At 41.5% G+C, this 22,663-nt stretch overlaps 2 protein-coding genes across 2 annotated transcripts in view; one reads left to right on the forward strand and one right to left on the reverse strand.

Moving 5' to 3' along the window:
- Nucleotides 1-9,021: 9,021 nt before the first annotated feature.
- On the reverse strand, nucleotides 9,022-10,782 carry Pyurf (PIGY upstream reading frame). The gene is made up of 2 exons (XM_021191590.1): nucleotides 10,529-10,782; nucleotides 9,022-9,556 (listed from the first exon to the last, which is right to left on the reverse strand). Exons 1-2 carry the CDS (start codon nucleotides 10,723-10,725, stop codon nucleotides 9,415-9,417), a joined length of 339 nt encoding a protein of 112 aa, XP_021047249.1. The 5' UTR covers nucleotides 10,726-10,782; the 3' UTR covers nucleotides 9,022-9,414.
- Nucleotides 10,783-21,142: 10,360 nt separating this feature from the next.
- The window catches only part of Lancl2 (LanC like 2), a 40,195-nt gene continuing 38,674 nt past the window's right edge, over nucleotides 21,143-22,663 (forward strand). Inside the window, exon 1 of the mRNA XM_021189962.2 lies at nucleotides 21,143-21,959. Coding sequence (XP_021045621.1) covers nucleotides 21,756-21,959 — 204 coding nt within the window. The 5' untranslated portion in view covers nucleotides 21,143-21,755. The remainder of the gene's footprint in view (nucleotides 21,960-22,663) is intronic.

Genomic DNA, 22,663 nt, shown 5'->3' on the forward strand with positions numbered 1-22,663 from the left:
CTAAGGGGTGTTGGATTTTGTCAAATGCTTTCTCAGAATCTAATGAAATGATCATGTGGTATTTTTTCTTTGAATTTGTTTATGTAGTACATTACACTGATGGATTTCCGTATACTGAACCATTCCTGCATCCCTGGGATGAAGCCTACTTGATCATGATGGATGATCGTTTTGATGTGTTCTTGGATTCGGTTTGTGAGAATTTTATTGAGTATCTTTGCATCGATATTCATAAGGGAAATTTATCTGAAGTTCTCTTTCTTTGTTGGGTCTTTGTGTGGTTTAGGTATCAGAGTAATTGTTGCTTCATAGAATGAATTAGGTAGTGTTCCTTCTGTTTCTTTTTTGTGGAATAGTTTGAAGGGTTTTGGTATTATGTCTTCTTAGAAGGTCTGATAGAACTCTGCACTAAACCCATCTGGTCCTGGCCCTTTTTGGTTGGGAGACTATTAATGACTTCTATTATTTCTTTAGGGGTTATGGGACTGTTTAGATCATTTATTTGATCCTGATTTAACTTTGGTACCTGGTATCTGCCTAGAAAATGGACTATTTCATCTGGATTTCCCAGTTTCATTGACTATAGGCTATTGTAGTAGGATCTAATGATTTTTTTATTTCCTTGGGTTTTGTTATGTCTCCCTTTTCATTTCTGATTTTGTTGATTTGGATACTGTCTCTGTGCCCTCTGGTCAGCCTTGCTAAGGGTTTATCTCTCTTGTTTATTTTCTCAAAGAACCAGTTCTGGTTTGGTTGATTCCTTGTATAGTTCTCATTGTTTCTATGTGGTTGATATCAGCCCTGAATTTGATTATTTCCTGCTGTCTACTCCTCTTGGGAGTATTTGCTTTTTGTGTTGTTCTAGAGCTTTCAGATGTGCTGTCAACCTGCTAGTATATGCTTTCTCCTGTTTTGTTTTGTTTTGTTTTGTTTTGTTTTGTTTTGAGGCAGTCAAAGCTATGAGTTTCCCTCTTACCACTGCTTTCATTGTGTCCCATAAGTTTGGGTATGTTGTGGCTTAATTTTCATTAAATTCTAAAAAGTATTTAATTTCTTTCTTTACCTCTTCCTTGGCCAAGTGATCCTTGAGTAGGGCGTTGTTCAGCTTCCATATATATGTGAGCTTTCTGTTGTTTTTGTTGCTATTGAAGACCAGCTTTAGTCCTTGGCGATCTGATAGGATGCATGGGATTATTTCCATCTTCTTGTTGATGTCTATTTTGTGACTGATTATATGGTCATTTTTGGAGAAGGTTCAGTGAGGTGCTGAGAAGGTATATTCTTTTTTTTAGGGTAGTATGTTCTATAGATATCTGTTGAGTCCATTTGGTTCATAACTTCTGCTAGTTTCACTGTGTTGTTAGTTTCACTGTGTCTCTGCTTAATTTGTTTCCATCATCTGTCCATTAACTAGAGTGGGGTGTTGAAGTCTCCCACTATTTTGTGTGAGGTGCAATGTGTGCTTTGTGCTTTAATTAAGTTTCTTTTATGAATGTGGGTGCCCTTGTATTTGAGCACAGATGTTCAGAATTGAGAGTTCTTCTTGGTTCTTCTTCATGGGCATCTCTTTCTTTAGGTTAGGGAAGTTTTTCCTTAGGTGAATATGATGTGTCCTTAGTTATCTTTTTTGATAACTTTAGGTTAAAAGGCAATTTTATTTCATATTAGAAAGGCTACTCTAGCTTGTTTCTTGGGACAATTTGTTTGGAAAATTGTTTTCCAGCCTTTTATTATGAGGTATTGTCTGACTTTGTCACTGAGGTGGGTTTCCTGTATGCAGCAAAATGTTGGGTCCCATTTACATATCCAGGTTATTAGTCTATGTCTTTTTATTGGAGAATTGAGTCCATTGATATTAAGAGATACTAAGGAAATGTGATTGGTGTATCCTGTTATTTTTGTTGTTAAAGGTAGAATTGTGTTTACATGGCTATCTTCTTTTTGGTTTGTTAAAAGAAGATTATTTTCTTGCTTTTTCTAAGATGTAGTTTCTCACCTTTTGTTGGCATTTCCATTTATTATTCTTTGAAGAGCTGGATTTATGGAAAGATATTGTGTAAATTGGAAAGATACTGTGTAAATTTGGTTTTGTCATAGAATATCTTGGTTTCTCCATCTATGCTAATAGTTTTGCTGAGTATAGTAGCCTTGGTTGGTATTTGTGTTCTCTTAGGGTCTGTATAACATCTGCCCAGGATCTTCTGGCTTTCTTAGTCTCTGAAGAGAACTAATTCTGATAGGTCTGCCTTTTTCCCTTATTGCTTTTAATATCTTTCTTTGTTTTGTGCATTTGGTGTTTTGATGATTATGTGAAGGGAGAAATTTCTTTTCTGGTCCAATCTATTTGGAGTTAGGTAGGCTTCTTGTATGTTCATGGCATCTCTTTCTTTAGGTTAGGGAAGTTTTCTTGAATAATTTTGTTGATATTTACTGTCCCTTTATGTTAGGAATTTTCACTCTCTTCTATACCTATTATCCTTAGGTTTGGTCTTCTCATTGTGTCCTGGATTTCCTGGATGTTTTGGATTAGGAGTTTTTTGGATTTTGCATTTTCTTTTATAGTTGTGTCAATGTTTTCTATGGTATATTCTGAGCCTGAGAATTTTCTCTTTTATGTCTTGTATTCTGTTGGTGATGCTTTCATCTATGACTCCTGATCTCTTTCCTAGGTTATCTATCTCCAGGGTTGTTTCCCTTGATAATTTCTTTATTGTTTCTATTTCCATTTTTAGATCCTGGATGGTTTTGTTCAATTTCTTCACCTGTTTGGTTATGTTTCTCCTGTAAATCTTTAAGGGGATTTTTGTGTTTCCTTTTTAAATCCTTCTACCTATTAATCTGTGTTCTCCTCTATTTCTTTAAGGGGGTTATTTATCTCCTGATTAAATTCCTCTATCAGCACCATAAAATGTGATTTTAAATCCAAATCGTGCTTTTCTTGTGTGTTGGAGTATCCATGACTTGCTGTGTTAGGAGAACTGGATTCTGATGATGCCAAGTAGCCTTGATTTTCCTTGGTAAGGCTCTTGAGGATGCCTTTTGCCATCTGGTTTTCTCTGGTGTTAGTTGGTCTTTCTGTCTCAGGCTGGAGCTTTTCCCTCCTGTGTGCCTGTAAGCCTGTGTCAGCACTGCTGGTAGACTAGCTCTCTTATAGCGGCACCTGTATACAGAGGGATATGGACTAGCCCCAGCTCCCAGGTGCAGATGGAGACTGAAAGGATCCTGTTCCATCTGCTCCACTGTTCCTGTGCCTTGTGTGCTCCTGGCTGGTTCTGCTTTGGACAGTTATCAGAGAGAAAGTGGAGATCTCGCCTCTGAGCCCGAGAGTGAGGGTGCTTCTGGGGGGGGGGGGCTGTGCAATCTTTTAATTCTTTATAAAAAACTTTCACACGTAAATTTCATCTTGATGCTCAGAATTTGAATTTTTTGTGTATGTCATATATCTATTTATGTGTAGATACACGTGTGCCTGGGTGCATGCACATGGAGGCTGAGGTCACTACAGAGTCTACTTTATTACTTTGTTATACACTGTATAACTGTGTTATTCCACTGAGGCATCTCCACTGAATCTGGAGCTAGGCTACCAGTCAGTAAAACCTACCTAACCTGTCTCTGCACTCTGCAATACTATGGCTACAGAGGTTTTGTAACTACACCCACTTTTTAAAATGTGGGTTTTAGGCATCTGAAATGGCGTCCTCATGCTTGATAAAGTACTTTTACCCGCTCAGCCATCTCCTCAACCTTGATCCTCACAATTCTATATAAACAAAAGGTTTTCTTATTCTCAAGATGAACCTGAGATGTTAATTGGGCTGAAATGGTAAGACTTGCTGATAAGCTCCTTGTGCTTATTCAAGCATCACAAATTGAATTCACTGGGTTATTTTAAAAAGGGGGCTAAGGTTAGGAAGGTGGGAGGGCCATGTGTTAGGGGTGAAATTGGGGGTACATATGGTTAAGATACACTGTATGTATAAAGCTATCTAAGAATAAATAAAACCACTAAAAATTAGTAAGCCTTGTCTGAGTCATGTCTTCCCAGATTTGTACTAAGCCTTATTTTAGAAATGTCGTGACAGCCAAGTGTGATGGCTCATGACTGCAAAACCTGAATCCAGGAGGCAGGAGGATTTGTATGAACTTCACCCTGAGCTTAAAGATCCTGTCTCAAACAAACAAGGAGCAGGAGAGATGCCTCAGGAGTTAAGAGCACTTACTGTTCTATCAGAGGATCAGAGTTTAGGTTCTAATACCTACATAGACCTGAAACTCCAGCCCCAAGGGATCTGCTGTGTCTCTTCAGCCTCCATGTCACATGCACACACATGTGAGCATATTCACATAGACATTCATGAATAAAATAAATCTTTAAAAAAATAAACCAATAAAAATGTTATGATGGTAATCTACCACACAGAAGGTTCTGGGGTTCAATCAAGCACCCAAAGGAAAGCAAAATTGGAACAAGAGTTTACTGTCTAGACAGAAGATAAAAACCAGGCAATCATAATACAATGTAACAAACTAAAATAGAAGGTATCTTTTAAATTGACACAAAATTACATATATTCAAAGAGCATGATACATGTATACATTATACTATTATCAAATAAGGAAACTAATGGCCCTGTCCATAAACATCTTGTTAAGGATATTTCTTGTACTTTATAAAATGTCATGAAGTTTAGTCACCCTATTGTGCTACAGAACATTACATTTCAATGCTCCTAACTGAAGTATATGGTACTTTAGACAGTAAAAACTCCTAGCCTAAGGAATTACAATCTATACATTTTGGTTCTTATTTTCTTTGTAAACAGAAGTTTTCTCAAAATGAAGATGAATGTTATACAGTAGTGTAGAAAACTGACTTAGGCCAACTTTCTGGATTGTTGTTATTTGATCTAATTCGTAAATGCTATTTTAAGGTAGGTTTTTGTTTTTGTTTGCTTGTAGATTTTTGTTTTGTTTTTGCTAATAAGTAAAATTTTAATAGCGCACGCGCACGCGCACACACACACACACACACACACACAATCTTTTTACAAGGAAAGAAGGTACGCAACATGTTTGGACCTCCAGTTTTAGTCATGTAGCAATTCTACCCGAAATCATTTATATTTCTTCCCCTGTGATCAAGCTACAATAACACCCAGAATCCGGAATTAAACATCCTTCATGTGTCCTATGAATATGAGAGACATTCTGAACTTTGTCTGAATCAGATATGAAGGTAGAAAAGACAAGCGCATTCCATGTTAGTGCGGATACCAAACATCTGGGTCACTGTCTATACCTAAGACTAATGTTTCTCAACCTTATGCTCAACCTCTTAATGCTGTGACCCTTTAACATGGTTCCTCATGTTAATGACCCCAAACCATAAATCTATTCCATTGCTTCTTCAAAACTATAATTTTGCTACTGCTATGAATCATCATGTAGGTTACGACCCACAAGCTGAGAACTGCTAGATGAGAATAAACAAATAATTATCTTCCATGTGGCAACCCAGACACTAAGCAGACATAAACCTGTGCTGTTCTGATAACTGTCATTTTGCAACACTTATTTTCTACCACTGAATCCCCTGTAGACACATTCATAATGTGTATGAGAATTTAAATGTATCTCTTACATTGATAATTATGTAGCAATAAGACTCTCTTTAAACACACAAAAAAGGATGCCATTAATGAGACACCAGCCATACACCCTGGAGTTAACCCAGAGAACATTCTCACTGGTGGACACATGGACAAGACTAAGGATTTTTGTGTGATGTTCGGGCAGAAGTTCATCTGCCTTGATTACCATTTCATCATATTATCATATCGTGGGTATGCAATATTTGATAGGAAAAAGAACCCTTGAGAATTCCAAAAGCCTGACAAATGCAATGGCAAGAAATACCCTTCTCCCTTTGCAGCAGGAATGTGTACTTGCATCAGGTGTTAATTCTAGTGGCAAGATTTCTAAAGGGCTAATGGTGAAAGTTAAAAACTTCACTCTAATAACCATCACGGAGTATACTCACATATGCTTATATATTTGATGTATTCTTCAGCCTCTCACTGTTACTCTTTTTTAACTTTTACAACAGAGGTCACTGAGGTCATGTCAATGAACAGTACCTTAAATTCCCGAGTCTCAGAGGTCTTCCTATCAAAGAGATGGACTACCAATGATGAAAGGAGCTAGTTTGGGTTTGGAGAATAATTGGTAAGGATGCCCCATATTATCTCCTTGTAGATTCAAAGAATAAAAATATAGAATATTCAGGAATTTTAATTCATGGGATATATTGTGTATCACTGACCTTTTCTTAGTCAACTTTTTCATTATGAATAAAATACTAAAAATAACATTAAATCACTTACTACTGGAAGAATAAAACCATCAATTGAAAAAAAAACCCTCAGTATTACTTAGGAAATTTAATGAATTGAATCCTTGATGTGGGTAGTGTAAACTATTTTTATTACTTAAACATGAAGGCAAATGTGCTATCTTGTACCTACTACTACAGCCATTATCTTAATTAGGTTAGCTTAAATCTTTATTCTTGGGAAAGTGTCCTGTTCCCTTGAGAGTTTATTCAGACTCACAGAGAACAATAAAGGTGGGTAGATAGATGTGTCTGATGTTACCTTGTGCTGGATAGTTTTATGTCAAGTTGAAATATGCTAAAGTCATCTGAAAGGAAGGAACATCAATTGAGAAAATTCTTCCATAAGACTGGGCTCTAGGCAATCCTGTATGGTATTTTCTTAATTAGTGATCGATAGGGCAGGGACCAACCCATTATGAGTGGTTCCATCCATAGGCTGGTTGTTGGCATCAGGACATCCCAAACCTAGGTGACAGAGTGACCTGCAGACCGGTTGCCAAGACAACAGGCACCCTATTGCCAGCATCTGCTGGGCTCACCTCCCACCTTTACCTGTGTTACATCATTCTCCATATAAATAAGGAGAACACCCCTCCCTCACTCTCTCTCCCCCTCTTCTCTTTCTGCCACTACCTTGTCTCTCCCTTCCAATAAAACCTCTTCCATGTGGAACTGCCTTGGCCTATGTGCTGTTGAGATGCGACCTGCCATTCCAACACATCACTAGTAGTCCTGGGTTCTATAAGAAAGCAGTCTGAGCAAAACCATGAGAGCAAGCCAGTGAGCAGCATCTGTATCAGCTCCTATCTCCAGGTTCCTGCCCTGTTTGAGGTTTTTGTCATGACGTTCTTTGATGATTATGATGGAAATGTAAGCCAAATAAACCCTTTTCTCCCCAACTTGCGTTTGATCTTTGTATTTCATGGCAGTAATAGAAACCCCAACTAAGACACACCTACTATTATTTTTCTGAGTAAACTACTTACTAACACATATTAATTATGCAATACAGAAAATTTTATTCATGTATAAAATGTATTCTGATCATGTTTATCCCAGTACCCTCTTAATGCCCCTACCATTGAAACACCTTCCTTAAAGGGTTCTCTAGCTCAAGATGTCCTTGACTGACTGACTTCCTGATCCTGCTGTACCTCTCAAGTGCTGGGATTCAGAGGAACTCCCTGCTCAAGGAAATCCTGAAAAGCTTGTTCGTCCGTCTGTTAAACTGTGCTATTACCTCCTCTCCAGGTTCTGAAACTAAAGACTGTGTACTATGCCTATAACTGCACCCAGGGTTCTTTGTACACGTAGATACTTTGATGAGAGAATACTTAGCTCCCTTAGAGACAACTTGTCAGCTTCCTGACAACTTGTCACGATTAAATTTAAAAAGTTGCAACTGACTTATCAGATTAACACTAGCTTTATGGGCAAAACTTTCATTTACATTGTCCACAGCTTTCAGTTGGCTAAATGTGAAATTCAGGGCTAAAAGCTCCACTTCAGGAATGGAGACACTCTATGATCTAGTTCAGCTCTGTGTTGCCACTGAATAAGAATGTGACTTATACTTAATAATACTGACAATATAATAGGAAACATACATGACAGATTTTAATTTTCTCTTTCCCAGGGAGAATCATGTACATCTTTTATTAAACTAGTTTAGGAGGCTAGCTCATTATGAATCAATTAAGGGCCAGTGAGACAATTAGTACGATAAAGGTCTCACCACCAAGCCTGACCACCTGACTTGAGGCTCCCTCACCCAATGGTGCAAGGAGAGAATCAACTCCACCAATCTGTCCTGTGACTTCCCCATGCTGTGGCTCTTCCCCACACAAGCAGAGAAGAGACAAATAAATCAGGGGTAGAGGATTTCAGTGGCTACACACTTGCCTAACATGCACAAGGCATTGGGTGTGTGCAACTAATTAAATTTATAACCAATTCTTGCATTTCTTTAGGGTAAGGATTGAAAAAACTCAGGCTATGTTTCTAAAGTAGATACTATATCATCCTCAATCAGTCTATTACAGTTCTAGAAAACTGAGGTTAAAGGCCTGAGGACATACCACATTTTCCAGGGCAAGAAAAACTGGAGTGTGCTTTGAAATACTAAACTTAAAAGGCTATAACCAGCTGCCCATTCCTGACTTTACCTACTGAAGGGACCTCACTGGGGAATTATTCTATTTTGAATGTTAAATGCCTCTGTAAAGAAAATGTGGCTACATAAACTATTTTCACATTTTCTCTTCCTATCAGACTCTTGAGACAAAACCACCCATTCAAGCAGACATCCTCCCACCCCTGCAAGCTGGGTTTGGTGGTAAACTGTGAGCATCTTGTTCTATTATTGATGTAACAATGTAATACCAAAGTAATGAAGGCAAGTTTACAACGTCAGAATTTTCTTAGCACTTAAGCTTACCATTGACCTTGAAACTAAACAATACTTCAAATCACTAGCTTTCAAATGAATGGGATTCAAAGCGGGCCTCTGACACAGTGGTTCTAAGTGAAATCTTCAAAAAACAAGGATATAGCATGCATGAAAAAGCTTCCATAGCCTGCCTCCTGGCCCTAAGCCTGAGAGAAATAAGACAAACAGATCTTAGTATAAATCAAGTGGGTTTATATGTAGTTTTCACAGATGTTGCTGCAGACCTCTTATTAATGCACGTGCTGTCCCAGCTACGGTTGTACTAACTAAGCTTAAAGAGTTTTACACCTACTGGTTCCAAAGGTGGAAGAACACACACACTAGCTAGCATGGTGGTTGGCAAGAGCAGACTGTAAAATCAAAGCCTGTCCGTGGTCTGTACGGGTGCAGCCCTGTGGGACATTCTCCTCCAGAAAAGCAGATCAGAATAGTCCTGCTAAAGAGGGCAGGGGAGGAACAGTCAAGCAGGCCAAGGCAGAATCACTGTTCCACCCCAGTCCTCCCTCCCCACGTTAAAGGTATACAGAATTAAGAGAACGCAGTAGTTATGCTTTTTAACTATCAGGGTCTAGTGCTGCTCAGCTTCTTCTTGCTTCTCATTTTGACGTGTGGTCCTTGCTGCCTGTGGTATCATATTAGGGATCCCATCGATGATTGGATATGCTATTCCCAACTCTTCATTAATCAATTCATTTGTCGATGCTTCATATCTAAGGGAGAAAAAGAACAAAACGAACTGTGGAAACTAAAAGCTTAGAAAGGCTTGTTGCTCAATAAACGGCACCATGTATCCAATATTTATAGTTACTCCTCCAATAACATTAGTCTTAAAAGCATAGGCCAATCCAACATTTTCTCTTAGAAAAAATCATCTTACAATCTGTAATTATTCCCATTAGAATTAGTATTTCTCGTATTATCTTTTTTTTATTATTCCCAATTTATGACTTAGCTTTTACATAGCAGTGAATTGCTTTGGATCTGCCTTGGTTCTTTATGGTTCATACACATGACAGGACACTGGGAATAACAGACGTTTTAAAAAGACTGAAGCCAGAAGTGGCGGTTAACTTCTGTAATCTCCTGCTCTCGGGAGGCTGATGCAGGGCAAGTATCACAACTTTGAGGCTAGCCTGGTCTATAAAAGGAGTTCCAGGAAAGACCAAACCAAATAGAGAAACTTGTCTCCCCATCCTCTATCAAAAAGAATGGAGAGGCTGGAAAGATCAGGAAGTCAATAGTATTTGCCCTGAGTTCTGATCATGTCTGAATGTCTCTTTCCCTGTCTCTCTCTCTCTCCCTCTCTCTACACACACACACTCACGCAAGCGCGCGTGCGACAAAAAAGAAAGGGAGAAAGGAAAGAAGGAAGAAACGAACCAACGGAAGAAAGGAAAAAAGAAGAAAAAAAGAAAGATCCAGACGCTGGCCCTGACACTGTGTTTCAAGAGGCTCTGGAGCCTACCCAGCCTGAGAAATCAAGTCGTTCTTTAAGGCTCCCGGATAGACTGTAAAGAGCAGCCAATGGCGAGCCAGAGAAAAGCTCACGCGGGTCCTGGGCGGGGCTGACCCCAGCATGTGGGTCGGCCGGGCGGGTGGCGTCCAGGGAGTGAGCTCCTGATCCGCTGGCGGGCCCGCGGGCCACCACGGTTCCCCGGGCCAAGGCGGCGCGTGAGTCTCACCTAAGTGGCTTCTTGGAGAGCGGACACACCAGGACCTGCAGCAGCGCCGGGTGGAAGGTGCGGGGCTGCTCAGCCCTCTCGCTCTGGTCAGAACAGAACCTGGCCCCGGGCACCTGCAGACACCTCCCGGCGACCGCAGACAGTGCGCGGGGTCTCCGCAGCGCCCGGGCGAGCCTGAGGCTCGTGGCGCTCAGCATGGCGGCTCTGAAGGCTGACGAGGCAGCGCTCGGAACTTCACGACCTAGCAGCCAGGTCACCCTGGCCCGGCCCCGCCCCGGCCCCAGGCCCCGCCCCCGGCCCCGCCCCCTGTGCTTTGCTGGTTGCTTCTCCAGCACTGCTTGAGTTGGTGGTGGTGTGGTTCTGAGGGCAGACTGACCTTCCCTGGGTCAGTGGCTGCTCCACCGCTTTTACAAAACTGTAAACTAAAGCAGTACTCATTCGGGTGTCCAGCTTTTCAGCAGGGCTAATCTAATCACAAAGGTGCCAATTAGTCAGGGATCGGACTCCAGGCACGCGGAGCTCTGCTTCGACTTAGTTTTATTTTCAAGGAATCTTCAACACAAGCGTATTGTGTTAGAAGCAACAGCCGGTTTAATATTAATCATACAGTAAGTATCACAAGCAAAAATTTAAGAGCCTGAAGAAAATGGCTTTTTTCTCTTATTCTGTAAACTGTGAAGGCTTTTACAACTTGAGGGTTGTTAGTTGTGAACACTATGGTAAAGCACACCTAATGCATGCTTGGACCCCTTTGTGGGGGCTGGAGGATCCTTTCACAGGGGTCACTGAAGACCATAGGAAAACACAGATGTTTACATATTTACAATTCATAACTAGCAAAATTACAGTTATTGAAAAAATATAACGTAAAAACAAAAAAAAACAACTAGGCCTTTAGGCCCAGGCTTGAGAATGTGACCTTTGTGGCTCAATGCTCCAAGGCATGCTAATCATAAAACAGATAGCGATGATATTCCTCCACCCACCCACTTCCTGGGTTCAGGGAGTATTTGTTCAAAAAGGACCATCCTGATTGTTGCTGGAATCCGCTATGCAAATGTGCTATTGTTAGAGGCTCATAGAAACTGTCTGTGCCTGGAATAAAAGTCCTCTTGTGGTTTGCATCAAGACAGTTTCTCTTGAGTGATTTGGGGGTGTCGCCTCTCCTGAGTCAGAACGTGGGGGGGTCCTCACGTTGTGGGTCTTTCATTATGAAGTAGCAATGAAGATAATCTTATGGTTGGGAGTCATTACAACATCCTGTATTAAAGGGTCACAACATTAAGAAAGTTTGCTTTGAGTTGGAGGTGGGAAGTGTCTGAAAGTCAAATGGAGGCAGCTGAGATTGAGTTAATGTGTAGGAAAGCCCTCCTGAGTGCTGGCACTCCTGAGGGGCTTTAGCTGTCTGCTGGGAACCCATATGGCTCCTGAAATCTTGTCCTTGCTCATCCTTTGAGTTCTTGAAAAGTACAAATGTTCTGCCTCAAAGCTTTGCCACTATATGTGACCTCTGAGGGAAGGGACAAAAAGGCAGGAACAAGAAAGGCAGGAAGTCCCTTAGCTGGACTTCTGGCAAAAGGTAACTCTTGACCTTACAGATGTCTCCTCACATACCTGCTTTCTCCAGCCCAGGCTCTGGCTGTCCCAGAATGTATGCAAAGCTCTTTGATATTCTTGCAAAAGACACTGGTCTCTGGAGGTCCCCCCAGATGATGAGGGAGCATGGAAGGAAATGGCAAGAATGCTAACATTAAGGCCATGAGTGGGACTCAGCAGAAGGCTTTCCTACCATGCACGAAGTCCTCAGTTGTAAAACATCTTTTTAAAACAATAAAACAAATTGCAGCTAATTTCTCCACAGCTGTGAGCTGGGTGTAGGCTGAGAACCAGTTGGACTGGTTTCTTACTGGGTGAAGCAGAAATGGATCCTCCAGGTCCCTATGTTTCCTAACTTGTCAATTAAAAACAAAAACAAAATACAAACAAACAAACAAAAAATCAATTTCAGAGCAGCCCCCAGAAGCAATGAAAGTTAGGCTATATTAGTTGTTAGTTGTAGCATAAATTACTCACTTCTGAGAGTTAAACATTCGTTAAGCGCTCTGAAATTAGACTGCTGTATTTAGAGCACCTGGGATGACTCTCCTTTCTTCATGTTCTCACTTCCCAAGGCTAAGCGGTGGTATGGTTTTGGGGGTTGGTGTGGGGGTGGTATCTAGTTCCACTCCCTAAATAATTTCATCTCTGTTCTTGATGTCACCTTTCCTTCTCAAACTCTCTCCTTAGCCTTCCCAGTCTTTTTACTATGGCCAGGAGAAGTTGGAGGACACTGTTAATGCTAGTGGCCAAGAGTGTCTTGCGGATGTTCATGGGCTGCACTGTGGATTTTCTATCCTGATGATCCCTACCACTAGGTATCTTGAATTCCTGCCTTATCTTCCTTTAGTGTTGGACTGTGAGTGGGATATTTAAGCCTAAGAAACCCTTTACTCCCTAAATTACTTTGGTCAATGTTCATATGAACATGTGTATGCGGTGGGTGGTGGTGTCTGTGTTTGTGTAAGTGTGTGTGTGGAGTCCAGAGGAGACCATCAGATTACTTGGAACTGTAGTTATAGGCCCTGTGAATCGATATGGGTGCTAGGAACCAAACTCAAGTTCTCTGGAAGAACATCAAATGCTTTTAACTGCTAATCCATCTCTCTAGCCTCATAGATGGTAACATTTATAATGCTATTTGTCCGCTCTGAGATTGGTGTTTGGTGATACGATATCAGGGACTAATTAGTCTCTAATTGCATGTATAAAACATCACTGTATTATCGATACAAGCAGTTAGGGACTGACGGTGAGAGTAAGTGATTTTACTTATTTTTGGATTTTTTTTTTTTGTCTCTAGGATATAAGGAAAATCAGAATAAGGTGATTTTCCTGTTCTTGTGGAGAAAGGGGGTGGGGGAGGGTCCTTTCAAATAGGGTGGCATTGGGTCTGCATGCAAGTTATCAGACCACCTCAGAAAGAACCTTCTGGTTTTGTCATGATAGCCCTACTGCATTGTAGATTTCCCTTTCGAACATTTTAACGTCTTCTATGTTTTGAGGCAGTAAATCTGCCCCAGGACCGTGCTGCTTTCCCATGTGAACTGCCTAAGTCAGAGTTAGGAAGGCAGTGGAGGCATTCAGCTACAAAGACCCTCAAAGGTAGGGAACTAGTGGAGAGACAATTACATGATCACACATCACACATTCCATGAGGACCAGTGTCTTTACTTACTGAGGTCTTCATGGGGGAAGAATGACTCTTAGTATCAGTCATGAACAGATGGGGCTCCCCACTCTGTAGGCATGGAAAATTTGAACATTGAGGCTATTTCCTTTGCTGAAGGTGGGAGAAAGGTGAACGATGCAGCTGAGCACAGGGAAGTACAGCATGCTGATGGGATGCTACCGTGACAGCCACTTGTTCTGTCAGTACTGTTTCTTTGACTCAGTTTTGCCAAGTGCCATGTGCCATCTTTGAGATGGGGCTTTCTCCTACACTGTGTGTTGTGAGCAGGCCACGACCAGTTCTAAGTCACTTCACATTGTGGAAAACAGTGAGCTTTTACAGTTTTTAAGGCTTGTACTGGGGGACTCCATTACAAAAGCAGCTTTCACTCCATTTCAAGGGTGGGGGATCCTGGTGTTCCTGAGAGGACAAGAAAACAGCCCAATCTGTCCAGCATCATCCATGAGGCACAAATGATGTAGTCCTGATGTAGAAAGGGTGCCACCCTGTACATTTATTGGAGGCAAATTGAGACTGTAGAGGAATATGGCTGTATTAAAATCATATAATGGAAACCAGCCCAGGAATTTGTAAGACATATGAGACCAAAGTGAAGTTCCTCATGGATCCTATAAAGTGGCAAACACCCATCCCTGTATGGCACTGGCTCTGCACTGCCTATCACAGAAGGGGTGTCTGCCTCAGGGACCGCCAGGCAGAGAACTTCTAACTGTCCCTGTTCCAGATGCCACATGCCCTTCTGTGACTTCCCTTTATCCCTGCAGCAGACTATATCTTCACTCTCAATCCTGACTCTAGTAGCCTGACCTCCAGCTCTTTCTAAGTCTGTTGTCTAATCAATACAGATGCCATTTGCAGTAAAAGAACAATCATTTGCTTTGGCCCTATTACCAAAAAAGGCAGAATTATCTGACAAGTTGCTGTTATTGAGTCCACTAAAACTTGCAAATTTATTGTTTTCCAATAAAATTTGACATTGTGGAAAGGCATAAATGTTTTCATTTACATTTCTGAAATAGCATGATCATGACAACTGGTAGAGTTATCAGGATTCCATGAAGGAATCCAATGGATAAACAGCAGACTAATTGCAAATTAACTGGAGATAAATACTTTTTCAAACTAATTGAACTAGCTGGTGATAATAATAAAATGAAACACTCCCAGCAAGGTTTTGTGACCAGAGACTAAGCTTGGTGTACTGCAGTATACAAGGCCTGGTTTGCAATGAATCTTACTCTCGAACTCCTCGTAGAACTGTGGCTAAAGTAGGGAAACCCTTTGCTCCATGCAAAGAGCCAGAGGTAGGAGAGCTAGAACTCATGAAAAATGGTTATCAAAACTGTAATGGTTTGTATATGTTTGGCCCAGGGAGTGGCACTATTAGAAAGTGTGGCTCTGTTGGAGTAGGTGTGGGCTTTAAGACCCTCACCCTAGCTGCCTGGAAGCCAGTCTTCTGCTAGCAGCCTTCCGATGAAGAAGCAGACCTCTCAGCTCCTCCTGAACCACACCTGCCTGCCTGGATGCTGCCATGCTCCCACCCTGATGATAATGAACTGCACCTCTGAATCTGTAAGCCACTCCCAATTAAATGTTGTCCTTTATGAGACTTGTCTTGGTTACGGTATTTGTTCACAGCAGTAAAACCTTAACTCAGACACAAAACCAAAAAAATAACAAATACTGAGGAGGAAGAAGAAGTGAGGGGAGAAAGAGCGAGGCAAACCTCAGACCACACTCCTTTGACTACTTATATATCAGGTCGACTATAAAATTGACTGAATTAAAAGCTTTTATTTGAGCAGATCATGAAAAAATCATCTAAAAATGTTACTTCTGGGGAAGAGATAAGGGACAAACTAAGAAGGAAGGCATATCCCAAGATGGTGCTTGGCTCTGTGGATCCACATCCTACAGAGCCAGAGGTTAAAACCCAAAAGCTAAATAATATTCCTAGAAGATATGGGGTTATATTTAAAGGACCCTAATAACACAAATACATAAATAAATAAAGCACCACAGAAGAATCATCCACAATACTGTTTTAAAGCCTTTTACAAATTAATCAAGACAGAAGGGCTAATAGCTGAACCTTGAAGTACTTAAAAATGTAAATCTACAGATACTATTATGCTCTATGGCCATACCACAGTTAACATTCCAAGTCTCATTAGATAATACTGTGACCGATAGCACAAACAACATGGTAAATGATCACTTGGGACCACAGAACTTCCATCATGAGGATCCAGAAAGTTTTAATGATCTCTGGAGGTGGTTCTATGTGACAAGGCCAATTATAACTAGAAAGAATGTGACAAAGTACTACTATAAACAACTAAGTCCTCAAAACAGCAAACTAAAGGGAACACACTGGGGCAAAATTCCAGACCTTTAACTTTCATTGGAACTGCCTGGATCACATCAAATAACACTAGTAACAGAATTCTTCTCAACTCATGACTCCGAGGAAATGAAACATTTTCTACTTCCAACATTAAAATACACAGCAGACCTAACATGTCTAACATAGACTATACACCTAAACACAATTATATTTCAACTCAAAAGGAACATACACATTAAGCCTAAATAGTGAGGCACTAATTCCAGGAATGTGGCCTACAAGCTTGAAATAATTTCAAAACAAAAAATACATGAAATGACCAAATTTAAAATAAAAAAAAAACCCAAAACCTGTAAGAACTCCAGGTCAAACACATATTTATAAGATCTGTGGATAATAGGCATATATCCAATTAACAATTAAAATTTGTAGAGACACAAGACATTTTAATAGACAAAGGTTCTAAGAAAATGTTATTAATAAAAATAACAACCCCAGAACTGACAGGTAGCTATTACAGTCAAAATGAAAATTTATGCTGTAATAATGACCTAATAAAGTAATCATATATCATTCCCCTATAGTAGAACATATTTTGAACCTGGATATGATATCTATAATACATAAAAATTGATGGCCCATAAAATACACAAAAACTACAAAATATAATAACAAAAGTACAGATAACCCCACCTCCCTAATCATGCCCTGGTCAAATATACACCAAAAAGTTACAGAAGTTACAAAAGGTTACTAATCCCTAAAAATGATGCTAAGGCCTGATTCAAAATACTTCAATGACCCTGTATGGCCAGTTTTAAAACCTAATGGCTTATTATGGATCAATTACATATTATAAAAACTTAAAGTATATACAAACATCAAAGGTGAATTGCTAAATGTAAAAAGCTATTCACACAGGTGCTATGAAGGGGAAAGGAAGCAATGAAACAGAAAACCTTAAATGAGGTGGGGTTTGAGAGGGCAGGGTAGAGGACAGAGTGTGAGGGAGAAAACTAACACTAAAGACTTTTTAAATGGAAACATACTACTTTAGAAGCTTCCCTAAAATGTATATTTATGAACAAGGAGTTTATATTGAATTACTCAATGATTATGGAGTCAATGCCTCCTCTTTTATACCATAAAATATTGCCCCACCGCAAAAAAAAAGCCAAGAGCCAGAGCCGGTTATGGGTTACCTTTTTTGGAACTATTGGTTAGTGTAGTTCTATAGACACCCCCTTTCCAAAAGTTACAGCCTATTGATATTGCTCCTGATTGCCCGCCCCCCAGAGTCCGATCGTAAGACCCCATTGTTGAAGACAGCACATATTTGAGTAGAAACAAAGTTGGTACATAACTGGCAGCTTCATTTGTACTGGTCGGCTTTCATAATACTATGTATGCTATTGTATACACAAACCACTGTATTGCCCAGATGTGAATTCTGGGAGCTACAATGACTCGGCTGGCAAGATATGTGCACTTGTGCAATAGTATTGATAAGTTATTTCTCAGGCAGTCAAATGAGCCTATTCAAGCCAGATTAAAGTATATATAAACACAGGTTCATTGGCAAGCTGGTCTCAGGCAGAGTTCACTGGCACCAAGGAAGGAGGCTAGGGAAGTTACCATGGGGAAGGAGACAGAGGGGAGGGAAAAGGGAAAGAGAGCAAAAGGAAGAGGAGTGGGGAGAAAAAGGAGGACAAAAAGGAGGAAGAAGAGGAGGAAGAGGAGGAGGAGGGCAGGCAGGCAGGCAGGCAGGCAGGCAGGAACCCAAATGTCTGATTACATGGTAAAGAGCCTGGGGGTCAGGGATGGGGTCTGGATCAAGCTTCAGTAGATGGTCCTATACCCATGCACGCAGGGGCAGCATTAAAAGGAACTCACTTGTTTTAAAACAACAAAAACCCCACATGAACTTGGAAGGGAAAAGTGGTGTGGGAGGGCCTGGAGGAGAAAAAGCAGGGATATGCCACTTTCATTCTGAAGGACAAATTATCCATTTGTAAGGCTCCCAGAGGGACAGATAGTCCAATAATAATATATTCAGTCCTGTTTCCCCAAATTAATCAGACAAGTTGTGATTTTTCAATTGTATCCTATATAAATGATATAATATGTGTACTGGCTAATTTTGTGTCAACTTGACACAGCTGGAGTTATCACAGAGAAAGGAGCTTTAGTTGGGGAAATGCCCCCATGAGATCCAGCTGTGGGGCATTTTCTCAATTAGTGATGAAGGGGGAGAGGCTCCTTGTGGGTGGTGCCATCTCTGGGCTGGTTGTCTTGGATTCTGTAAGAAAGCAGGCTGAGCAAGCAGGGGAAAGCAAGCCAGTAAAGAACATCCCTCCATGGCCTCTGCATCAGCTCCTGCTTCCTGACCTGTTTGAGTTCCAGTCCTGACTTCTTCAGTGATGAACAGCAATGTGGAAGTGTAAGCCGAATAAACCCTTTCCTCCCCAACTGCTTCTTGGTCATGATGTTTGTGCAGGAATAGAAACCCTGACTAAGACAATATGTAATGATAAAAATTAAAGACAATTAAAAGAAAAGCATGAGAGCTGGGAATACACGATAATGAAGAAAGAACTGTAAGCTCTGGGGTGTGACATAGTTATTAGATAGCAGATACCCAGACAATGACAGACTAAATAGTGACAATTAGGAGTACTTACATCTAAACAGCAACCACAAAGTTAGTAGGGCACTTTATATATTGGAGCAAACTCACGCTCTTTTAAAATATTATTTTGAGAACAAATTGTTTCTGTAGACCCCTGACAAATTGCTGAATGTCCTACCCCTTCTTTCTGGGAAGTAACCGTAGTTGATGCTACTTGGGAGTCTTCTCTGTGCCTTGAAGATTGCTATCTGCCCCTAAGCAAACTCAGGAACAAAATAATTCGAATAGTATGAACTCAAGAGGAGGCTGCTTGGTTCAGCAGGACAGGAGGAATGACAGCAGATCAGAGCACAAAACTTTTACAGGATATTTAGATTTCTTAGAAATATAATGTACAAGGTAAAGGGCCATACATATTAAGCCCCTAATAAGAGCTCAGCAACAAAAAGCTAGGATGACTAGGATAATATAACAGCATATATACATGGTATAAGAATGATATAAAAGAATGTAAGAAGAGTAAGGCATTAGGATTTATCATTCTTTTAAAGATTGGTTTATACCTGATTGATGTAATGTTAATTTAGAAACAAAAGAATTGTTTTATTACACAAATTCTTATAAGATTATACATACAAATATTACAAAATTAAGTAACAGCTTCAACAATTCCTAAGCCTGACTTCTCAGACTCAGGCTAATTTGCAAGTAATATGATTGACCGTTAAAGTTAAAAGTATAGTGCTTAAAGCAGAGTGATCCATCTGGACTGACTCAGATTCTATCTATTTTCTATCTAAGCATCTTGAAACTGCAAAATGCTGCCAGCCTAAGAATGGGTTGCTAGATCATGCTTGCTTAAGCTAAAATGATCTGCAGAATTTTAGAAATAGGGATATGGGGTTGATGATAAAATCTATTCTACCTGTGCTTAACCTAGAAACCTGGACACAGTAGAAACGTATGGCCAAGACTAAATGGTTATGATCCATATCTGAGAAATCAGGAATGTTTTTGAAATCTGTATATAAATACATTTCTGATTGCTATCAGAGTTGCAACTGACCCCTGACTTGGTGTCCGACTCAACCTTCTCCTTGCCCGTTCCTTACACCTTCTCTGGAACCTGTTCATTCCTGGGCTGGGCTCCCACACCCCAGCTGTAGTAACAGCATAAACCTACATGTACTCGAGTGGAGGACTTCCTCTGTGAGAAACACAATAAAGGCTAAAACTTAGGCTAGCCAGGGGAAGAACTGTCTCCTGAAGATTCCACAGTGGGAGGGCTTGTCAGACCACCTTACAGAAGGTAGCGAAGCAGATACGGTGAGGGGCCAATGCTAAGCCAGACCACATCTGAACCTGGGCTGCTTAGCCAGGCATAGAAATCTCTGGTCTACCATTTAATCCTCAGTGAAAGGGTCAGGATCTACAAACAAGCTGGGTAGGCCTTATGTGTGTGTGTGTGTGTGTGTGTCCTTGAGACTGCCTGCTTGTGTTTGTCTCTGGTTCTTTGTCCTTCTCCCCAATTGTAGGCGCATTCAGCAAATCTTTTTCTGCTTTTACTGTTGTTTCTTAATTGGATATTAAGGCTGGTGGCAGAGCTTAGCTAGTTAGGGCTTCCAGGAGATAGAGTCTGACTCTTATAACTCTGATCTACACTTTCATGATCATGCACTGGAGGTTTGTGGTTGTGCATATGATAAGGGAGGGACGGGATAAAAACCTAACCCTTCTCCACTTTACTCCATTCTGAGGCCAACGGCAGGAATGCCTGAAATCTTGGCTGTTTGATATTGTTCCACTATGTCACCTTTGGTATTAGAATAACAATGTACCTTGCTTGGGCTCCGGAAATCACATACATCAGGCTCTTCTCTGATTCTTGATTTTCTTGCCTACTAACCTGGTATGCCCAGAGGGCAGAAACATTTTGTCACCAAGTACCAATATTTACTAAATGAAAGAACTGCAATACAGTATTTCCTTTTAAATCATTACACAGATTTGGTTCTAGTAAACAGTGCAAAAAAAAAAAAAAAAAAAAAAAAAAAAAAAAAAAAAACAAAAAAACAAAACCACAGAACCAAGGAAGGCTGTCATTTTATATATTGTGATTATAGAAATGCAAAGATCTATTTGCCATCCATGTTATTCTGCTGGCCAATTATGTTAATCTCTTGACCATGGGGTTCTCTGGTCTATAAAATATTTAGCTGATTTAATAATTATTCTTCTATATTATTTCTCATTATTAAAGATGTGTACTTACTCAAAACAATAAGAATGAAAACAAAACATTAAGAAAACAAAACAAAGGCCTGTGGCTCCTCCTCCAAGCAACCCCCCTCCCAGTGGTGATGAATGGGAGGGACTGTATCCCCCCCCCCCCCGACTCCTTCGGGAGGCTATCTTTTCACTGTTTTAGGCCGTTTTGAAATTCTTTTCTTTAGAAGAGGTATTTTTAATCAAACAAAGTGGCTACTGTTCCTGTGATTGGCGCACGACCGGGGCCGAGGACACGGACGGGAGGCAAGGCTGGGCTGGTGAAATGCAGTCAGTTTGGTGATGGAGCGTCTGAAGGTGCGCTTTTCCCTGGTCTGCGAACCGCTCACACTTTGAATGAACCCATCTTCGCAGGCTTTCCCTACCGGAACGTGAGCTTTCTAGGCGTGCGTTTTCTCTAGAATCTCTCGGAAGGACACGACCACGGGAGAGGCGAGGGTAACTGGGAGACTCTGCGGTTCGGCGGGCTGGGCCGGCAGGCTGGGAGCCGCTGCTGGGAGGGCGTGACTGGCGAAGGCTGGAGGTTCGGCTTCTTCGCGCTAGCTGCATCCAGATGTGCAAGCCACCGCTCGCCAGGAAGGCTTCGCCGCGGAGCCCCGGCCTAAACGCCTTCCAGGAGGTTTGTCCCAGCCTGCGCGCCGTGCCCTGAGCTCTCGGGCAGGGAAAGCGCGCGGACATGGGCGAGACCATGTCAAAGAGACTCAAGTTCCACCTAGGAGAGGCGGAGATGGAGGAGCGGTCGTTCCCCAATCCCTTCCCAGACTATGAGGCCGCCGCCTCCGCCGCGGGGTTCGCCGCTGGAAGTGCGGAGGAAACCGGCCGTGTCTGCCCTCTCCCCACCACGGAAGACCCGGGCCTCCCTTTCCACCCCAACGGGAAGGTGAGTTGGTTGCCAGGGCCGGGACCAGCGGTTGGGAGGGTGAGGCCACCTCCGCCAATGGTAGCGTCCGGCGGTCACGCCCTGGGTGCGCTGACGTCATCGGCGTACGTCCCGCCTGGTGTAAGGCGGCGGGGCTGTGCCTTCCCTCTGATGAGACACCAAAACAGCCTGATGGAGCACTATGATGGTTCCTGGGAGGAAAATGTGAATTTGATGTTAGTTAGATAGATTTTTGTCACACTTGCCTGTGGGCACGCCCTTGCTTGGAGAAACGCTAAAGTCACGCCCTCTTAATTTTTTTTCCCGTTTTGTTTCATTCTGTTATTTATCAGTTTCATACATGTGTTTAATGCATTCTGGTTGCTTCCACCCCACTGTCTTTCATCTCCTTCCCTCTTCCGTACAGCTACCTCCCCTATGAACTGCTCCCCCATCCATTTATGTCTTTGTTTGTTTTGACCCCCTGGGCTTGGCCAGGACTGTCTCTGTGAACTGTCTCTTGGAACCTGGTGGGTTCAGTGGGGTACACAACTGAAGACAATGGCTACCCCTCTTCCAGAGTCAGTCTGTAGCTAAGAGTTTGGCATTAAGGATTAGGGTCCCGTGAGCCCCTCCCCATCTGTGACTTGACTGTTGAGAGGGCCTGTCCACATCCTGCAAAAATAATTATAATTATAGCAATTCTGAGCTCATGGTCACATTGG

Source organism: Mus pahari, chromosome 2 (genome assembly GCF_900095145.1).
Source record: "Mus pahari chromosome 2, PAHARI_EIJ_v1.1, whole genome shotgun sequence".
Classification (NCBI taxonomy): Eukaryota; Metazoa; Chordata; class Mammalia; order Rodentia; family Muridae; genus Mus; species Mus pahari.